This window comes from Cupressus sempervirens, chromosome 7, assembly GCF_028749045.1.
Source record: "Cupressus sempervirens isolate cs-2001-9-10 chromosome 7, ASM2874904v1, whole genome shotgun sequence".
NCBI lineage: Eukaryota > Viridiplantae > Streptophyta > Pinopsida > Cupressales > Cupressaceae > Cupressus > Cupressus sempervirens.
In genome coordinates, this window is record NC_143124.1 from 930144820 (window position 1) to 930160198 (window position 15379).

The following is a 15379-nucleotide window of genomic DNA, read 5'->3' on the forward strand; positions in this document are numbered from 1 at the left end:
TCAAAGAAAATGGATCTTTATAAACAAATATTTTTGCAGGTCAATAACATGAGTTAAAGGTTTTATTCTGAAACTCATACATGTGTTAGTCATCCAGGCTTTAGAAAAACAAAAGCTTTCTTATACCCATAAGTAAACTATTAGGACTACTCTATTTTAACTCTAAAAAATTAATGGCAGCTTTTACTGGCCAATATAATCAAATCCTTCGCATCATTACTGTTGCGTGAGCACCCTTCTATGGTTTAGGTGGATCAAACTGTCAAATGACAAAATGGACATGAGAAGGAAAGAATTGTTGTTGTAGCTCATACTTTAACATCTCTAGACCATATTCTGTCTTAAAATTACCAGAGCCAATGTCCAACAATCGGAAAGCATGGCATTCTAAGTGAAGAGCAGTATAATATTTCATCTTGCAATCAAAAAGTGAAAATGCAACTTTGATCAATTCAAAACAAGAATTACAAATATACATATTTAAAAGCACAAAAATGTAACTTGCAGATCACATCAAATATGAATAATACCAAAACAAATAGTGCACAGAAAACTCTAAACAACTAAATCAAAGACCAATAGAGGTAGCAAATTATTACTTACCCCTTCTCGAACTGACCTTCCCTTAGAGCTTGTGCTGTCCGATCCATTTTCATTGCCATCTTTCTTAGTTTTTTGGGGAAGTTGTTCGTTTGAACTCTCCTCTCCCACTCTTGTAGCATTTAAGGATACAGAATCTGATCCATCTTTATCTACTGGTTTCTTGGGCACTGGAGCAAATTGTTTATCAGGATAATCTTCCATCTTAGTAGAATCCGTGGACATATTACACAAAGTGACTGAATAGACAAATTTCGCATATCCTTCTTGTAATAAGATCTGCAGATAGCTAGTCCAAATTTAGAATAAATTGTATCATACCACAAGTCCATGGCATTGACTATATGGTTAGAAGTAGCAATCTTTAGGTAACAGGATGTCCATTTTGCATATAAAACATCTAAAACTCAACTTCATAACCCAAAGTAATCATCAAGAAAATAGTAACATTTAATTTAAGTAAGAACAGATTCATATTTCTGCTGGAATTCCAGTAATTTACTGTATTATTGATGTCACTTCTCATCAACAGTTCAATAGTTGAGCTCAAATTAAGCTTGTTCAAATCTTCTCTAGTGTTTGCCAAAATTACCAAAAAAAAAAAAAACCCAGATCCGGCTCCAGTTCATCACCAGCCCAGAATCTGGGCCCACTATGCTGTGGGTGGTAGGGAATGGATTATGAGCCTTGGATTCAGCCAGGTACAAACTGTAAGACTTTGGCAATTCTGGGGTCCAAATCCTGCACCCAGGGCAAACCCTCTGCAGACTAATCCTTTTTATTACTCTTGTTATTTTATTTACCTGATTTTTCTTCACGCTGTAATTTTTGTTTGTCATCACATTTCATAGAAAGAATAAGCATAATTCCATGGAGTTTCCGGCTGGGGGAAAAGGGGGATGTGCGGACAGGTTTTGGAGACAGGGGGACCAAGGGCCTGAATTTGGAGACGGCAGGGGGTTGACAATGGACCACCGGTGAAGGGGGTGGAACTGATATGCAAATTGAAGTGAATTGAAATCTTCAAGGCAAAATCTACAACACAACATCTCTGCAAATGCCCAATGAATGGAAACCTAATTTTATGAAGTTAAAAGATGCATTTTATATGTAATGGCATGTGCCATATTGTAAGCAACCAGGGGGCATACCTGGCAGAAGTGGCAGGGGTGGTGTTCTGTGGGGGGAAACAGCAGGAAAAATGCAAAATTGGCACTGCTACAATTAGCAAGCAAAGCAGATTGTTGTAGGAAGGTCATCATTCCTTGAGTCTATTGATTGTTGTAGGAAGGTCATCATTCCTTGAGTCTATTTGTTCTTCCACTTTATTTTCCATTCAATGATGGCCAATTTGCATGTGCAGTGTGCACTAATATGATGGTGTTTTGTCAGAGGTGTTATTATTGTTGGTGCTCCTGCTGTATTCAGCTTGCCATTTTATGGTTAGTCTAGGAATATTACCTGCAGCATCTCTGTAAAAAGCAAAAAAAACTCGCTTCATAATTTTAAAAACAATGCTTGCTTTACCTTTGGTACCTTCAAGTGTCCACTGCATTCGTATCATGGTTTTACTTGTTCTAATTTCACAGTTTGCTATATTTTACCCTAGACACCACACCTTAAGCAACATGAATTGGGCATCTTGGTAGGATCCATGGAAAGATTGTTACAGGTTATAATATTGATGTAAACACACTCTTATAAGATTTTTAAAATTGATTTTATTATTATATATATGCTACTTGCTATGTGTTATCTGAACTCAAACCCTATTTTTAGGCTACATGTGTGTACATTTATTATTTTCATATGTTTTTTGTACACATGAATTTACCCCAGCTTTTTTGTCATACCGTCATATCCAAACCCAAACTAATAACTTGGGTTTTTGTTACAAGATTATCATTCTTTGTATGTATTTCTATCTGTCTAGATAATGAAATACCACCAAATCTTATGAATAATTGCATTGAGGCAGAGTAGCAAAACTGAATATTATCCCTCAGTAATCATGTTTAGGTCATGGATAGCCTTATCATTAGTTGAGCCCTTTACCCAGCAACAATGATAATGACTCACCACCAAATCCAAAACAAAGCATCAATCATAAGAAGAGTGTTAAGATTATAGCTGCAGTCAGATTCATTTAATCTTAAGATGCAATGTTGATATATATATATATATATATATATATAAAACATATTATACATATATATTATATATAAATACATATGTTATATTGTGATTTCTATTGTTAATATATATCAACTAACAATGATTAATCATAGAGACATGTCTCTTCATGAAACATGTCTCCTACTCTTATATTATATGAGATTGGGATCTGCATTTGGAACATATCTATAACAATGGCAATATATTTACATTTGCAAAAATGATCCATGTTACTTGTCATGGTATCAGAGCAAGGCTGCAAATGTAGAAAACGAAATGAGAATGAGAGATTATGATTTCCTCCTAGTGTGGATGCTCCTTTGTTCATCAATGGCAAATGGATTAGGAGTCTCTTGATGATAGCATAATATAATGGGTTGTCACCTAACATATTAATGGGTTGTCACCTAACAACTGTAATCGAACCTACCTTCAACGTGGCTTATCAGTCTCCATTAGGGAGACATCTATTTATGTAAAATAAAATTAGAGTCTTTGGAGACTATCGACTTCATCTATCACCCGGAACAGACTGTTTCTGCTATCGCTGATTATAGTCTGCAAAACCAACATAATCTATGTCTGCTAAAGGTTCTGACCTGAGATTATTTTTAGTGGTGGTGGTCTGCAATGGAATTTGGTGTACGGAAATGGGACTTGCAAGTCTTGTGTCAAACTGTCTGATTGTGCAAGCACTTGTTAGGGCCACTTTGAATATGGCATCAATGAGATATGACATCAACTTGCATTTATGCAACTCACTTTTATATAACATAGGAGAAATATTGAAGATCTATAATATGATTCTATATCTAGTGTATGCAGCATCTTTGTGAGAAGTCTTTTCTTAGCAGTGATTAATATGAGTATAGTTGCGTGCGGACTATATTATCAGATCTGTTGAAGCAATGTCCACGATGAGGTTGTCAGAATATTGCTGTATGCCAATCCAATGATGGCATCAAATGTTCCTAAGATCACCGAAACCGAATGGTGGAATATGAGAGTTGCTAAATAATATTCACCAACTTTTCTGATATCAAAGAGCTGCAACTGATGGCAGTACGTTTGACAAGAGTCACATCTAAATTGGAAAGTTGGTGAAATGGCAGTGAGTCTTCCATAGACACTTCATTGGAGTTGTATGGCCAATATCATCTACGAAATATCAGCAAGCCCTGCACAGGTGTGACCATAAATCATAGTTGGTAAGAACGATTAAGAGTCAAAATTAGAAAGACTGATGGATTTTATGCAAAATTAAGTAAATGTTGATTGACACAAGAATGGCCATATACAAAGAAATAAATCTTTATGGAGAGGATTAACATTAATATGTAATCATAAAGATCAAATATATATCATCTCCGTAAAACTTGCCCAATACCATCGGTTGCAAACACATGCGATGAAAATTTTCTGTGTTAAAGGTGCCAGCTATTCACGTGGACAACATAGATACAGATCAATAAAACCTCATGGATGAAAAGGTGGTCATCGTGTTAAAAGGAAGGAGACATACTACATTGTCAAAGGAAATCATTATAGCTTACTGTCGATTAGATAGGAAGGAGTGGATGACATTGGAGAAAGGAAGACACTCACACCACACATCTGCAAAAAACGTCACCATGAGAAGCGGATAAAGTGCTAAGTGGGTGAGACATTGAACAACGCATGGAGACACAATCATACAATTCAACACTAGATGAGATCTCATCTTTGAGCGAACGGCATGGGGCTATTAAGGAAGAGGGAAGTCTCTTCATATAAAACATAAATAAGGAGGAAGCGCACACCAATATCACAGGATTCGACAGATATAAAGATTGGACATTATTTTAGCAAAACAAACCAGTCAATGTCCTTCATGAACTCAGACAACAGACTCACACAAGGAGTTAGAATCAGGAAAAGATAATGAGGAGTCAATTCTCAGAAGAGAGGTGATAAGAGAGAATCAATAACACTCTTAAAGCTAGTAAGGAGTTATGATAAACTAATTACAATGATGGACAAGGATGTCCCAAGGGCAATACGAGGAAGGAGACTTTCAAAACATTTTTTTTTATACGTTCAACCCCTCTATTTATTTATTTCTTCCTTCATGCTCTCGAGTGTCGTCCACTATAAAGAAAGATGATTGAAAACACTAGATGTGAATGTTCTTCTGAAAATCACCTGAGCAGTCTTAAGATGATAGCACACAATATTGGGGCAATTGTAGACTGCAAGTCTATTGTACATTCTTTCAATCATGGACATAATGTTATGAGTGTGGGATCAATTATAATTAATAAAGGGAACACGACTAAGGAGAGGGTCAACACAAACTCACAGTAAAGATTGGCATAAGGAAAACTAAGGAAGATGTCTATAAAGAATACTCTAATGCTTCTATTTATAACTGAGAAGATTGATTACTTCGTGATATCGGTGAAGTCTCTTAAAGCTAACTCATCTTAATATAAGATATTGCTTAAATAGCCAATATTATATTATAAAGGGATGTGATCCTTTGAGAAGAGATGGAAGTAGGAATAGACATGCCTATTGGAAACATTTTATATCAAATACAAAACACAAATGCATATTAGCAAATTAGAGAACATCTCAGGATTGTGGAGACCAAAACTGAAATGATAACAGACAAAATTACTTATATTGGAACATTGGAGGATGTATTCCTTGTGAGATCAATTCAATTTGGTGGGAGCAACAAACTTCTTAATTGAAGGCATTCATTAAGGAGTTCACGGTGCATCTCATGATGATTTTATTATGCACTTTTTTTATTATTATGTTCTTGTTATTTTACTTGACCCCAGGGATGATTCTTTGCAAACAAGGACAAAATAAAGTTTTCCATACTTGAATATGACGCAAAATAGATCGACAATATAGGAATGGGAACTTCACATTGTGGGTGGAATAATAGTCAATGTTCCATTCCCACTTTTAAAAGGGGAGATGTTCCATTCTCCAATAATCTAAGAAGCCAATTTTGAATCTTCATGTGCAGATTAGTATTCTTATTTTTTACATTTATCTCTCTCTTATTTGTAATTTCTATACATACTATAAAGGTTATTTGCCTTGATCTTTTCCTTTATGTTTGAGGATGTTCTTACAAGAAAAGAAAGTTGGTACTTTACACATGCTACCAGATATTGTGCAGACTCAACGTAATGATAGTAGCTCCAAAGACCCTGATAATCAAGATGGATAAAATGAGGCTCTTGAAGCAAACATCTTTGATGATTGAGATTATGAGATTCTTTGTAATGTCCCCATCTTTTTAGCATATCAATGGAGTTCTTAGCCTTTACATTCTCCAAAGGCTAAGTGGAGAAATAAGGAGAAATTGATTAAATTAATTTCTATAAAGAAAAAAAGAAAAAAAAAATGATTATATTTAATTAATTTAATTTATTGGAGAATGAATTAATTATTGGAAGGGGGAAGCTTCTAGTAATTTAATTTTTTAGAAGCACAATTAATTATTGTATTGCAAGGGAGAAGCTTCTAGCAAGAGCATTAATTATTGGAAGGGGGAAACTTCTAGAGAATGCAATTAATAAATATTTTATTTCCTTCTACGAGGGTCAAGGAAAAGTATAAAAAGAGGTGAGAGCTTCATTGTTTATCATCCGATTTTGTGAATTGCATTTGTTATCAAGTTGGGAGAAGAAACTAAGGTTTCCGATTTCAGCCAGCCATTGGAGAACGTGAACTCTTCAATGTTGCAACCATTTGAGGTGGTGAAATATCCATTGAATTTGGTATTTGGGAGAGCTTCAATTCAGGAGTTCTATTTTGTGCTTAAATTGGAGAATAAATTTTGGTTGCTATAGTACGCATGCAGGATGCCGCGCTACAGTGTCTATGCTTGATTCATTTCTATTCTCGAGCATCACTATTATCATTATACTTCATCAGCATATGATTTCGCTGTAATAATTCAAAATCAAAAATTTTGGCATCATTGTTACATCTCGTTTCCATGTATTTGCACTAATACCAAAAGAATTGCATTTGAATATTAGTTCCTTGGGGGTTTATTATATTCTTCTACATTAAGAGGGAGTATGACACTTCTTTGAAGGCAACGTAGGAGTTTAGAAGATTATCTCAGAGGGAGTCTAGAAATACACGATTTTGATGGGCCTACTCTTGAGTGCATCATGAGGAAGTATTGACTTATCACTAGAAAATCAAAAGATTGATATCAAATTCAAAATGAGTTTGACAGGCATCCTTGGGTGAAGAGAACTACTAAGGAAGTAACTAGAGGACCTGACTTCCCACAATCGATGTACAGTGGGAGAATTTTGAGGTCCAATCCTTTGTAACTGATATCTTCTCTATGGGGAGAAGTTCTAAGTAAAATTTATCGTAATGTATTCTTCTCTATGAGATAGAATTGAGGTGAAAGCCTTTGTACCACCCTCTAACCTGGTTCATGGTGGTTACTATTTCACATATGATATGTAAATGAAAGGTGATGATCTTTCATTGACATATATAAATAGAAGGTAACCATTGTAAGGTGACGATCTTATAAATGGTAGACCTGTTATGATGATAGCCTTCATTAAGCTGTTGTCCCAAAGTGTTCGATGTCATGATAGCAAACAAAAGCTAAATATTGTAAGGTGACAACTTTATGAATAGTTGATCTATCTCCTAACACCAAAATGTGTTGGAGCAAGTGTTATCATGGTTCTTCAGGCCGGATTTTGCTGGACACCTTGATAATCAACTCATCATGGTTCTTCAGGCTGGATTTGGCCGAACACCATGAAAATCAGTTTGTTATGGTTTTTCAGACCGGATCTTGCCGGACACCATAACTTAAATCTATCATAAACCACACTTAAGGTGGTGTTCAAATCTTGTATTATAATTGCTTTAATTCTCTCTTTGTTAAAGAGGGAGTGTTGAGAAATTTAGCCTCATAGTGAATTGAAGTAAATTCCATATGCAATATATGTTAATATGTGTGTGTGTGTGTGTTGATGGATTTATGTTGATATTTGTAAATATGTCATTCCAGGAATATCATATTGAGATGATATATCTCCATATGCTTGACAGCATATTGTGTTCTATAACAAATCCTCTGTAGCTAAGAGGGAGTGTTAAGATTATAGCTTTAATCTTAAGAGATATATATATATATATATATATATATATATACATGTTATATTGTGATTTGTATTGTTAATATATATTAACTAATAATGATTAATCATAGAGACATGTCTCTTCATGAGACATGTCTACTACTCTTATATTTATAAGAGATTGGGATTTGCATTTAGAACATATCTATAACAATGGCAATAGAATTACATTTGCAGAAACGATCCATGTTACTTATCAAAGAGGAAGTTGTTTGTTTGGTAATGTAGAATGTTTTCCATGCCATAAACATTCCATGTGAAGAACCTCTAGTAGTTACACACAATGACAAACTTATAATTGACATGTTATGAGCAATGAATGAGTAAAAAATCAATGACCTCATATTGCCTTTGTAATGTAGACTGCTTCGAATGTATGGCATGATGTAAAGGCATTCCATGTAGAGAACCATTCATGTGTAAACATAATTACAAAATAAGACTCTAGTATCTAGAGTGCTTTCAGAAAGCAAAACATAGAAAGTACTAGAAGGTGGCAACACTTGACAAGAAGATCATACATGATAAAAGACTTGCACAGGAGGAATGTTGCAACTCAGTTTTGCTCTCCACCTATGGGGTTTTATGTGCTTCTTCATAACTAGGAGACATAGGTGCACCAATGGAAGTATTTTTTTCAGGTTCCCTCTTCTCCTTGTTGTTTCTAATATGTAGGTTAAATTGTTAGCCTACCTTTGGAATTTCGGAGATAATCTCTTTGGTCTTTCATTGGAAGTAGTTTTGAAAAAGTGTTGAGATCGTATAGATAGAGCACTCATTGCAACAAGCTCCACCAAGTCAAGTCAAACTTGTGAATCAAACAATGGCTGTGTAAAGTGTTTTTTGTTGATACCAGTGAACCATAGGAATGTATTTCCGCACCCGGACCCTCAAGTTCCTCAAGATGTGGGGGGAGAGGCAATACATCCCCCCCCCCATTGCCACACCGTTCAAGAATGGGGGTTGGTACAACATCCCCAAGACATCGTGTGGCCAAACATCACTCAATTGTCCCAAGGAGGTCTGCGCATTCCCCATCACAAGACAACCCATAAAGTGTATTTTTCTTAAAAATTGCAAATTTTCTTTTGGGTTCCATTCAATCCCTAATTTGTAGTGGGTCCCATTTAGGCCCCTCCAAGCTTCATTTTTACTCATACCTTCATTCTCATTATTTGCTATAGTAGATAGAAAAAAGAAGAACAAAAAACAATGATTGGAGGAGTGAAAGGAGTGAGTGCAAGTGAAATAGTGTCAAGGTACAACATGAACAAGAGGAAGATTCTACACCTTCCTAAAGAAATTTTCCAAGCACAAGGTAGGCTTTTTGTATGCTATATTTTCTTATTTTCATTTGTTTTTGTTGTTTTTTCTTGTTTCATTTTTTTAATCAGACTTTATATTGAATCATGAGGGCAAAATGAAGAATGATCCCAATGTTACCTAACATTGGATTGATTATTCTATTTGACCTCAAAATCCAAAAAATTTAAATTTTGTTTTTGATTTTGAAATCTGTCAAAACTTAAATTAAAATTAGAGTTTTAATTTTTTATTTAAGTAGGCTGAAACTAGGTGCTTGTTGAATTTATTTTCATTTTGTGAAATGCAGTGTCACAACAAGCTCACATTGTCATGATATGATTGACAATGAGATGGTAATTCTTTCTCATGGTGGAAGTCAATCAAAATATGAACCTAAGCATGACGATGAGAGGGTAAGCATGGAGCTGATCGTGAAGGCCAAACTAGTTCCACAGCAAGTGCGCCACTTGCTACAACTTGCACCTCACAACTTTTGGCAGAGTTTGCTAGAAGTCCTTATGATCCTAAGTCTCATCACAAACAGTTTGCAACAAAAATAACAGCCCTAGAATCAACAGGCGATGGCACAAGGAAATCGTTATGCAACATTGTAGTATGGAATGGTCGGCAGCATTACCAGAGCTAATGCACATCTCCTCTTTATTCAAAAAAAGGTGTGGATCCATGTAAAATTTTGGAAGAGTGTAAAAATGACCATTATAGGCTTGAGTTCAACAAGCTATGGGGTGTTCCTAAAAACAACATAGTTCCAATGCCTACTACTTTGTCCCATAGAATGTGGGTTCAAGCTATTCAACTATTCCTTAGCCAGTCACATGTTCCTACTTGTGCATTGCATCAGACAATAGGAATGATGGCAAAACCTTCATCCACTCTAGTGTTGTGCTTAAATCACAAGAGGACAAAGGGACACGCAAGACGTAATCCCATAGCTAAATTGTTCAATGTGTAACTTAGGGATGAGATAGATGATGCCATTGGCAAGCACTTCTTTGCCAATGGCATCCCATTTCATGTAGCTCGATCTCCTTATTATAAAGAGATGCTATCGACGGTGTCAAGGGGAAGTCCACGTGTGCCACCAACTGAGGACAAATTGAGAATCATAATCTTGGACATATACTATTCCAATATCAATGTTTTGATGGAGAAGATAAAGGCGTGTTGGGTGGAGTTTGGATGTAACATAGCTATGGATGGAAGGGTGAACATTAGGCATCGTCCACTCACCAAAATCATGGTTACATATGCAGAGGGCCCATATTTTCTCCAGCAATTGATTTGTCAAAAGCATTGCAAAAATTTTGATTTTCAATTTGAGGTCCCTAAGAGGGTTATTGAGGACATCAGACCACAAAATGTGGTCTAAGCAGGGACAAATATAGCAAATGGATGCAAAGCTACAAGAAAGCTTATTGTGGCAGCCTGTAGCCGAATTTGATGGATTCCACATTGTATGCATGCCATGAACAATGCACTCAAGGACATGGGGGAGATTGATTGGATTAGAGGAGTGATTAGCTATGCGAGAGACATATAGATGGTTACCTACAACCACCAAAATTCACATGCACTCTTTAGGAGCTTCGCAGAGGAGTTCTTGAAACCAATTGAGACTAGATATGTATCTTGTTTCATTCTCTTAGAGAGAATGATTAAGTTGCAAGAGGGTTAAGGCTATAGTGAAGGGGGGTGTATTTTGGAGTGATGCAAAATACACAGACTCTATCATTGCTCTCACATTCCAAGTTACTAGATATGGGGATGGAGATGCATCTACCCTTGGAGAGGTGTATGAGTGCATCAATTCTATGATGACTAGATGAGGATAGTTGTGTAAGAGGACCCCACTTTAGCATTTTGCAATGAGCACAATCGTCCAATCATTCAACGCAAATGGAATAGGCCACACACTCCCTTGCATATGGTTGATTATGCATTAAAACTCAACATGCACATGCCTAGGCCTAGTAGAGTTACACTGATTCAAGATGCTAAGGTCATCTTGTGGACAAAATTTGCCACTCGTGGGGATTATTTGGATGCAACAAAGACAGATATAGGGGCTATGGCACAAGATGACCCAATTTTGTGGTAAAATTGTCATAGACAGAAATCAAAGACTACCACACTAGCCATTCGTCTGCTATCTCAAGCTTCTCAATCTTCAATTGTAGAGGAACTAGTCTACTTATTGCTCCATCCAATCTCTTAAGACTCCTCTACAACTAAAGTTGGTCGTGGAATGTTGAAATGTAAATGATGGTAGTTGTAGCATAGCTTCTTTCTACTAGGGTTGTGTTATTTGAGTGTTTTTGGATTATGTTTAGAGATTTTCATAAGCCTTTTCATGGCTAAGTCACTTACAAAATATCTCAGCCAAGTTCATTGCAATTGGGTCTCTAACCGCAAGCTTAAGAAAAAAATTAGATGTTAATAAGCCTCTTCATTAGAAAATCTTGTGATAAGCATCCTAAGACGAGGGTTTGAGGATGGTGGCATTCTTCATTCTTCGGCTTCAATCCAATCTAGGTTTTCAGCCAATGTAGGTAATAAGGTGTTGTCTATGGAAGTCTTTAAAAGTCTAGACTCTAGAGTAGTATTTGATACCTTCAAACAATGTTATGACAAAGGCATGTCTAATGTATATAAAGGCTGGTTTGTATGATAAAAAATTGGAGAGCAAGGCAATGAATGGTTTGAAAAGATGCGAAAAAAGTTACAACTTAATTTCAAAACTTTCATTGTGCTTTATTAAGATCTAAATAATGCGATAGAACATCTCACTATCTCAACTTAACGTGTTGTTGTCAAGCAACTTCACATTCTTTCATATGGAACTTCATCATAGTGTTCTTGCTTTAGGAAGTGTGAATATAATTAAAGGATGATTTGAAATGCTAAAGTCTCTAGACAATGGAAATGATGTCAAGTTAACCTTGCCTTTGATTGATATAGGCATATTCTTTTTGTTTATAGATGGCTCATCAACCTTTCACGAATTCAGCTTTTGTCAAGTTTTAAGTATGATGGTTTATAATGCTATAATATATTTTTGTTTTTTTTTTTTGTCATTTTCCCCTCTTTGAAGTTTAATGTCACAAACTCTATAGTTTTTCATCTAGTATGTGTTCATGTTCTTCAATTAAAAATCAAGCTAAATCTTAGATCCAATATATCACTAGTTTGTAAATAGATGCATTTAACTTTATAGTACAAATTTCAATGAATAGCATTTGAGCATCGGAAGACGATGTTTTGAGATTGGAACCATCAACTTTGTGTCCAATAATTCTCTCCTATTTGCTTTAGAGAAAACTTTCAATGTATATTAACAAGATCATAACACTTTGGCCATCATGTTTCTAAGCAATACAAGCTACTACTTCAAAACCCACAAAACCATTGCTCTTAGCAAAACCTAGCTTTACTCATCTCCTATTAAAAAATTATTTGCAAGTATCATTCCATGGCCCATGTTATTCTTTTCTTTTACCATTTTCTCGTTTGCTATTATTTATAATCACTATCATCAACAACAACAGACTAGTTTAATTTGTATCCTTGTAACACTCCATGGTCTATGTTATTCATTTGAAAGAATTCTTAGAATTATTTTAAAGTGGGCAGTCCCATGAGATTTGCAGTTGCCTTCACAAGTTAAATTAAATTTATGAATGCTGGTGGTCTCATGACCTTTTTATTTTGCATATTCAATGCAGGTGAATAAATATATATAAAAAATTAATTGATACAAATTGAAAAAATTAAGATGAATGAGAAGTGGCAGAAAAAAAGTTTGGTTTTTTAGGCCTATTTTATGGTGGGCTGGGCAGTCCCATAAATTTTGTAGTTGAGTTCAGGCTTTAAACTTTTAAGCTTAAACTTCAAAATTTATGTAATCTAGTCATCTCATGAACTTTGTTATTTTGAATATCCAATACAAGTGAGTAAATATATTAAAAAAATAATACAAAATTGGAAAACTTGAGATGGGTGAAAAATGGCAGAAAAAACCCTGATCTAACTGGTCCCCCACCTCTTTTATCTACTCAAATCCACAACACTGAAATGTAGTGGCTCCATTTTTCTACATAAGATTTTGTTTCTTTTCTAATTAAATATGTAGCAATTTTTGTTTGACTTCAAGGGACCTACGGCTCCTTATAAAAAGATCATAAAGCCCCCATGGGAGTCCACCCTGAATCATCGCATTTCGGACAACATAGCTGAAGATTAACAAAGAATGTCACCACCATCACTGGGGGTAAACATGCTCACATTATAGATGTATTACCGTGATCACGTCTGTTGAGTTGCAGGTCACCTTACATGATGGGGTAAGAACTTGCTTCATGCTCTTTACGAATGCTCAACTTCGGCGTTTTTTTGTCTTTTGTCATTTTACATTCAAAAAGAAAGCTATAATCATTTATCTGCCTACGTAGGCTTTTAAAATTTTGAATTAAAAAAATTAATAATAATTGGAAGGGACTTACTCTAGGTGTTAAACCTCTGGATCCAAAAAACCCTGGGCGAAACATGGAAGGTCCTGCATACTCCCCGGCTGTGAGGAGCGACGAAGATTTTGTGCTGGAAAAACAAGATTGAATGTAAGGAAAACTACAAATTCTGCGCAAAGCCCTTGACCCCATTGCCATTGATGTATGAATGGTTTCGGTTACTTGATAAAATGCCAGATAAACCCTAAAACCTATAAAACCTTGACTTTATTTTGTTTCGCCGCTTCAATACATGCGATTGCTTCCATGTAAAACTACGTTCTGTGATGGCGGATTTGTATATAATGGCCATTTTCCACCCATCACGGAATAGTTATTTTCGGAGTGTTTTATGTAGAGGTGGATAAATGACCTAATTTGATTTTCTTATTTTTCGGGGTTTCTATTGGCCAATTCATATATTAAAATCATCAGCTTTCCACAATCCATTAGAATTCTTGTATGTGTTTCTCACTTAGATTGTGTATGAATTTTTTACCATCAATGTTTTGGATCGCACTCTATGATCCATCATCAGGATGAGAGATGCAAGGCAGAACATAAGATGATGATCAGAGAGTGTGATCCGAAACGTTGATGCTAAAAAATTCGTACACAATCTAAGCCAAAAATAGATACAACAATTCATTTTTATTTTTTTGTTTAATATTTTTATATTATCATCAAGGAAAAAGTAACAAAGTAGTTTCCCCTTCTTAAAGAAGTTATGAGTGCACTAGTTTCAATAGTTCCATCTTTTAAGGAGCTTACACGTCTTTATTTGTCATAGAGAGAATGTTTCAAAATTCCAAATTTATTGATTGAAGATCTAGTAGTTGATAATATTTGAGCATAACTTCAAGTTCCTTCTTACTCATGCGGCCTAGCATTTGACATCAAAGTGCCACATCGTTGCCTACAACAGTCATAGCAGCTCCTACTTCAGTGGAACTTTCAAAAAGATACAAACTACCAACCAATAACCACAAAACCTTTGGTTTGCTTCCAAGAATCTAGAAGGAAAGAGGTATGGTAGCCTTGTGTGAATAATTGATTGACTGAGATCAGATTTTGCCTTAATTTTGGAACATGGTGAACATCTTTCAACACCCATTGGTCTCCTCCTTCTAGCTACAATATAACATCACCTTTTTTTACTATCTTGCATGATTTGTTGTCTCTAAGAAACACTTTGTCAAGCTACCCTTCTTAGTAGTTTGTAAAATGTATCATATAAGAGATAGACTAAAAGAAGCTCTAGAATCTAACACCCAAGAATCTAAAGAGGTGTTAGATGTTGCAAGGACTAAGACAATGTCATCCTTGTCATAGATTTTATTGTCTTCAGTTATCTGCACTTTTTCTTGTGCCCTTTTGTAAGACCAGAAATTCCTCTTAGAATGTCCAGCCTTTCCATAAAACCAACACTCACCATTTTTGCTTCTTGACTTCGATCTCTTTGCAAATTTAGATGATCTTTGGTTATTAGTGTTGCCTCTATCATAATTTTTTCCCCTTTTTTCAATGTTGACCATAATTAAAGCATCACAACATGAAAGATCTTTATGTGTTCTCCTCTTGTCTTCGCTT

At 35.4% G+C, this 15379-nt stretch overlaps 1 protein-coding gene across 2 annotated transcripts in view; it reads right to left on the reverse strand.

Annotated features, from left to right (window-relative positions):
* Positions 1-14077, reverse strand: part of HCC1 (electron transport SCO1/SenC family protein) — a 40110-nt gene extending 26033 nt beyond the window's left edge. Inside the window, exons 1-3 of one of the 2 annotated variants that reach the window (XM_089793605.1) lie at positions 13787-13913; positions 13585-13680; positions 604-879 (exon numbers count right to left, since the gene is read on the reverse strand). In XM_089793605.1, coding sequence (XP_089649731.1) covers positions 604-879; positions 13585-13644 — 336 coding nt within the window. In that variant the 5' untranslated portion in view covers positions 13645-13680; positions 13787-13913. Of the gene's footprint in view, positions 1-603; positions 880-13584; positions 13681-13786 lie in introns of both variants that reach the window. The other variant, XM_089793604.1, reaches the window with a different exon arrangement.
* Between the last annotated feature and the right edge of the window lie 1302 nt (positions 14078-15379).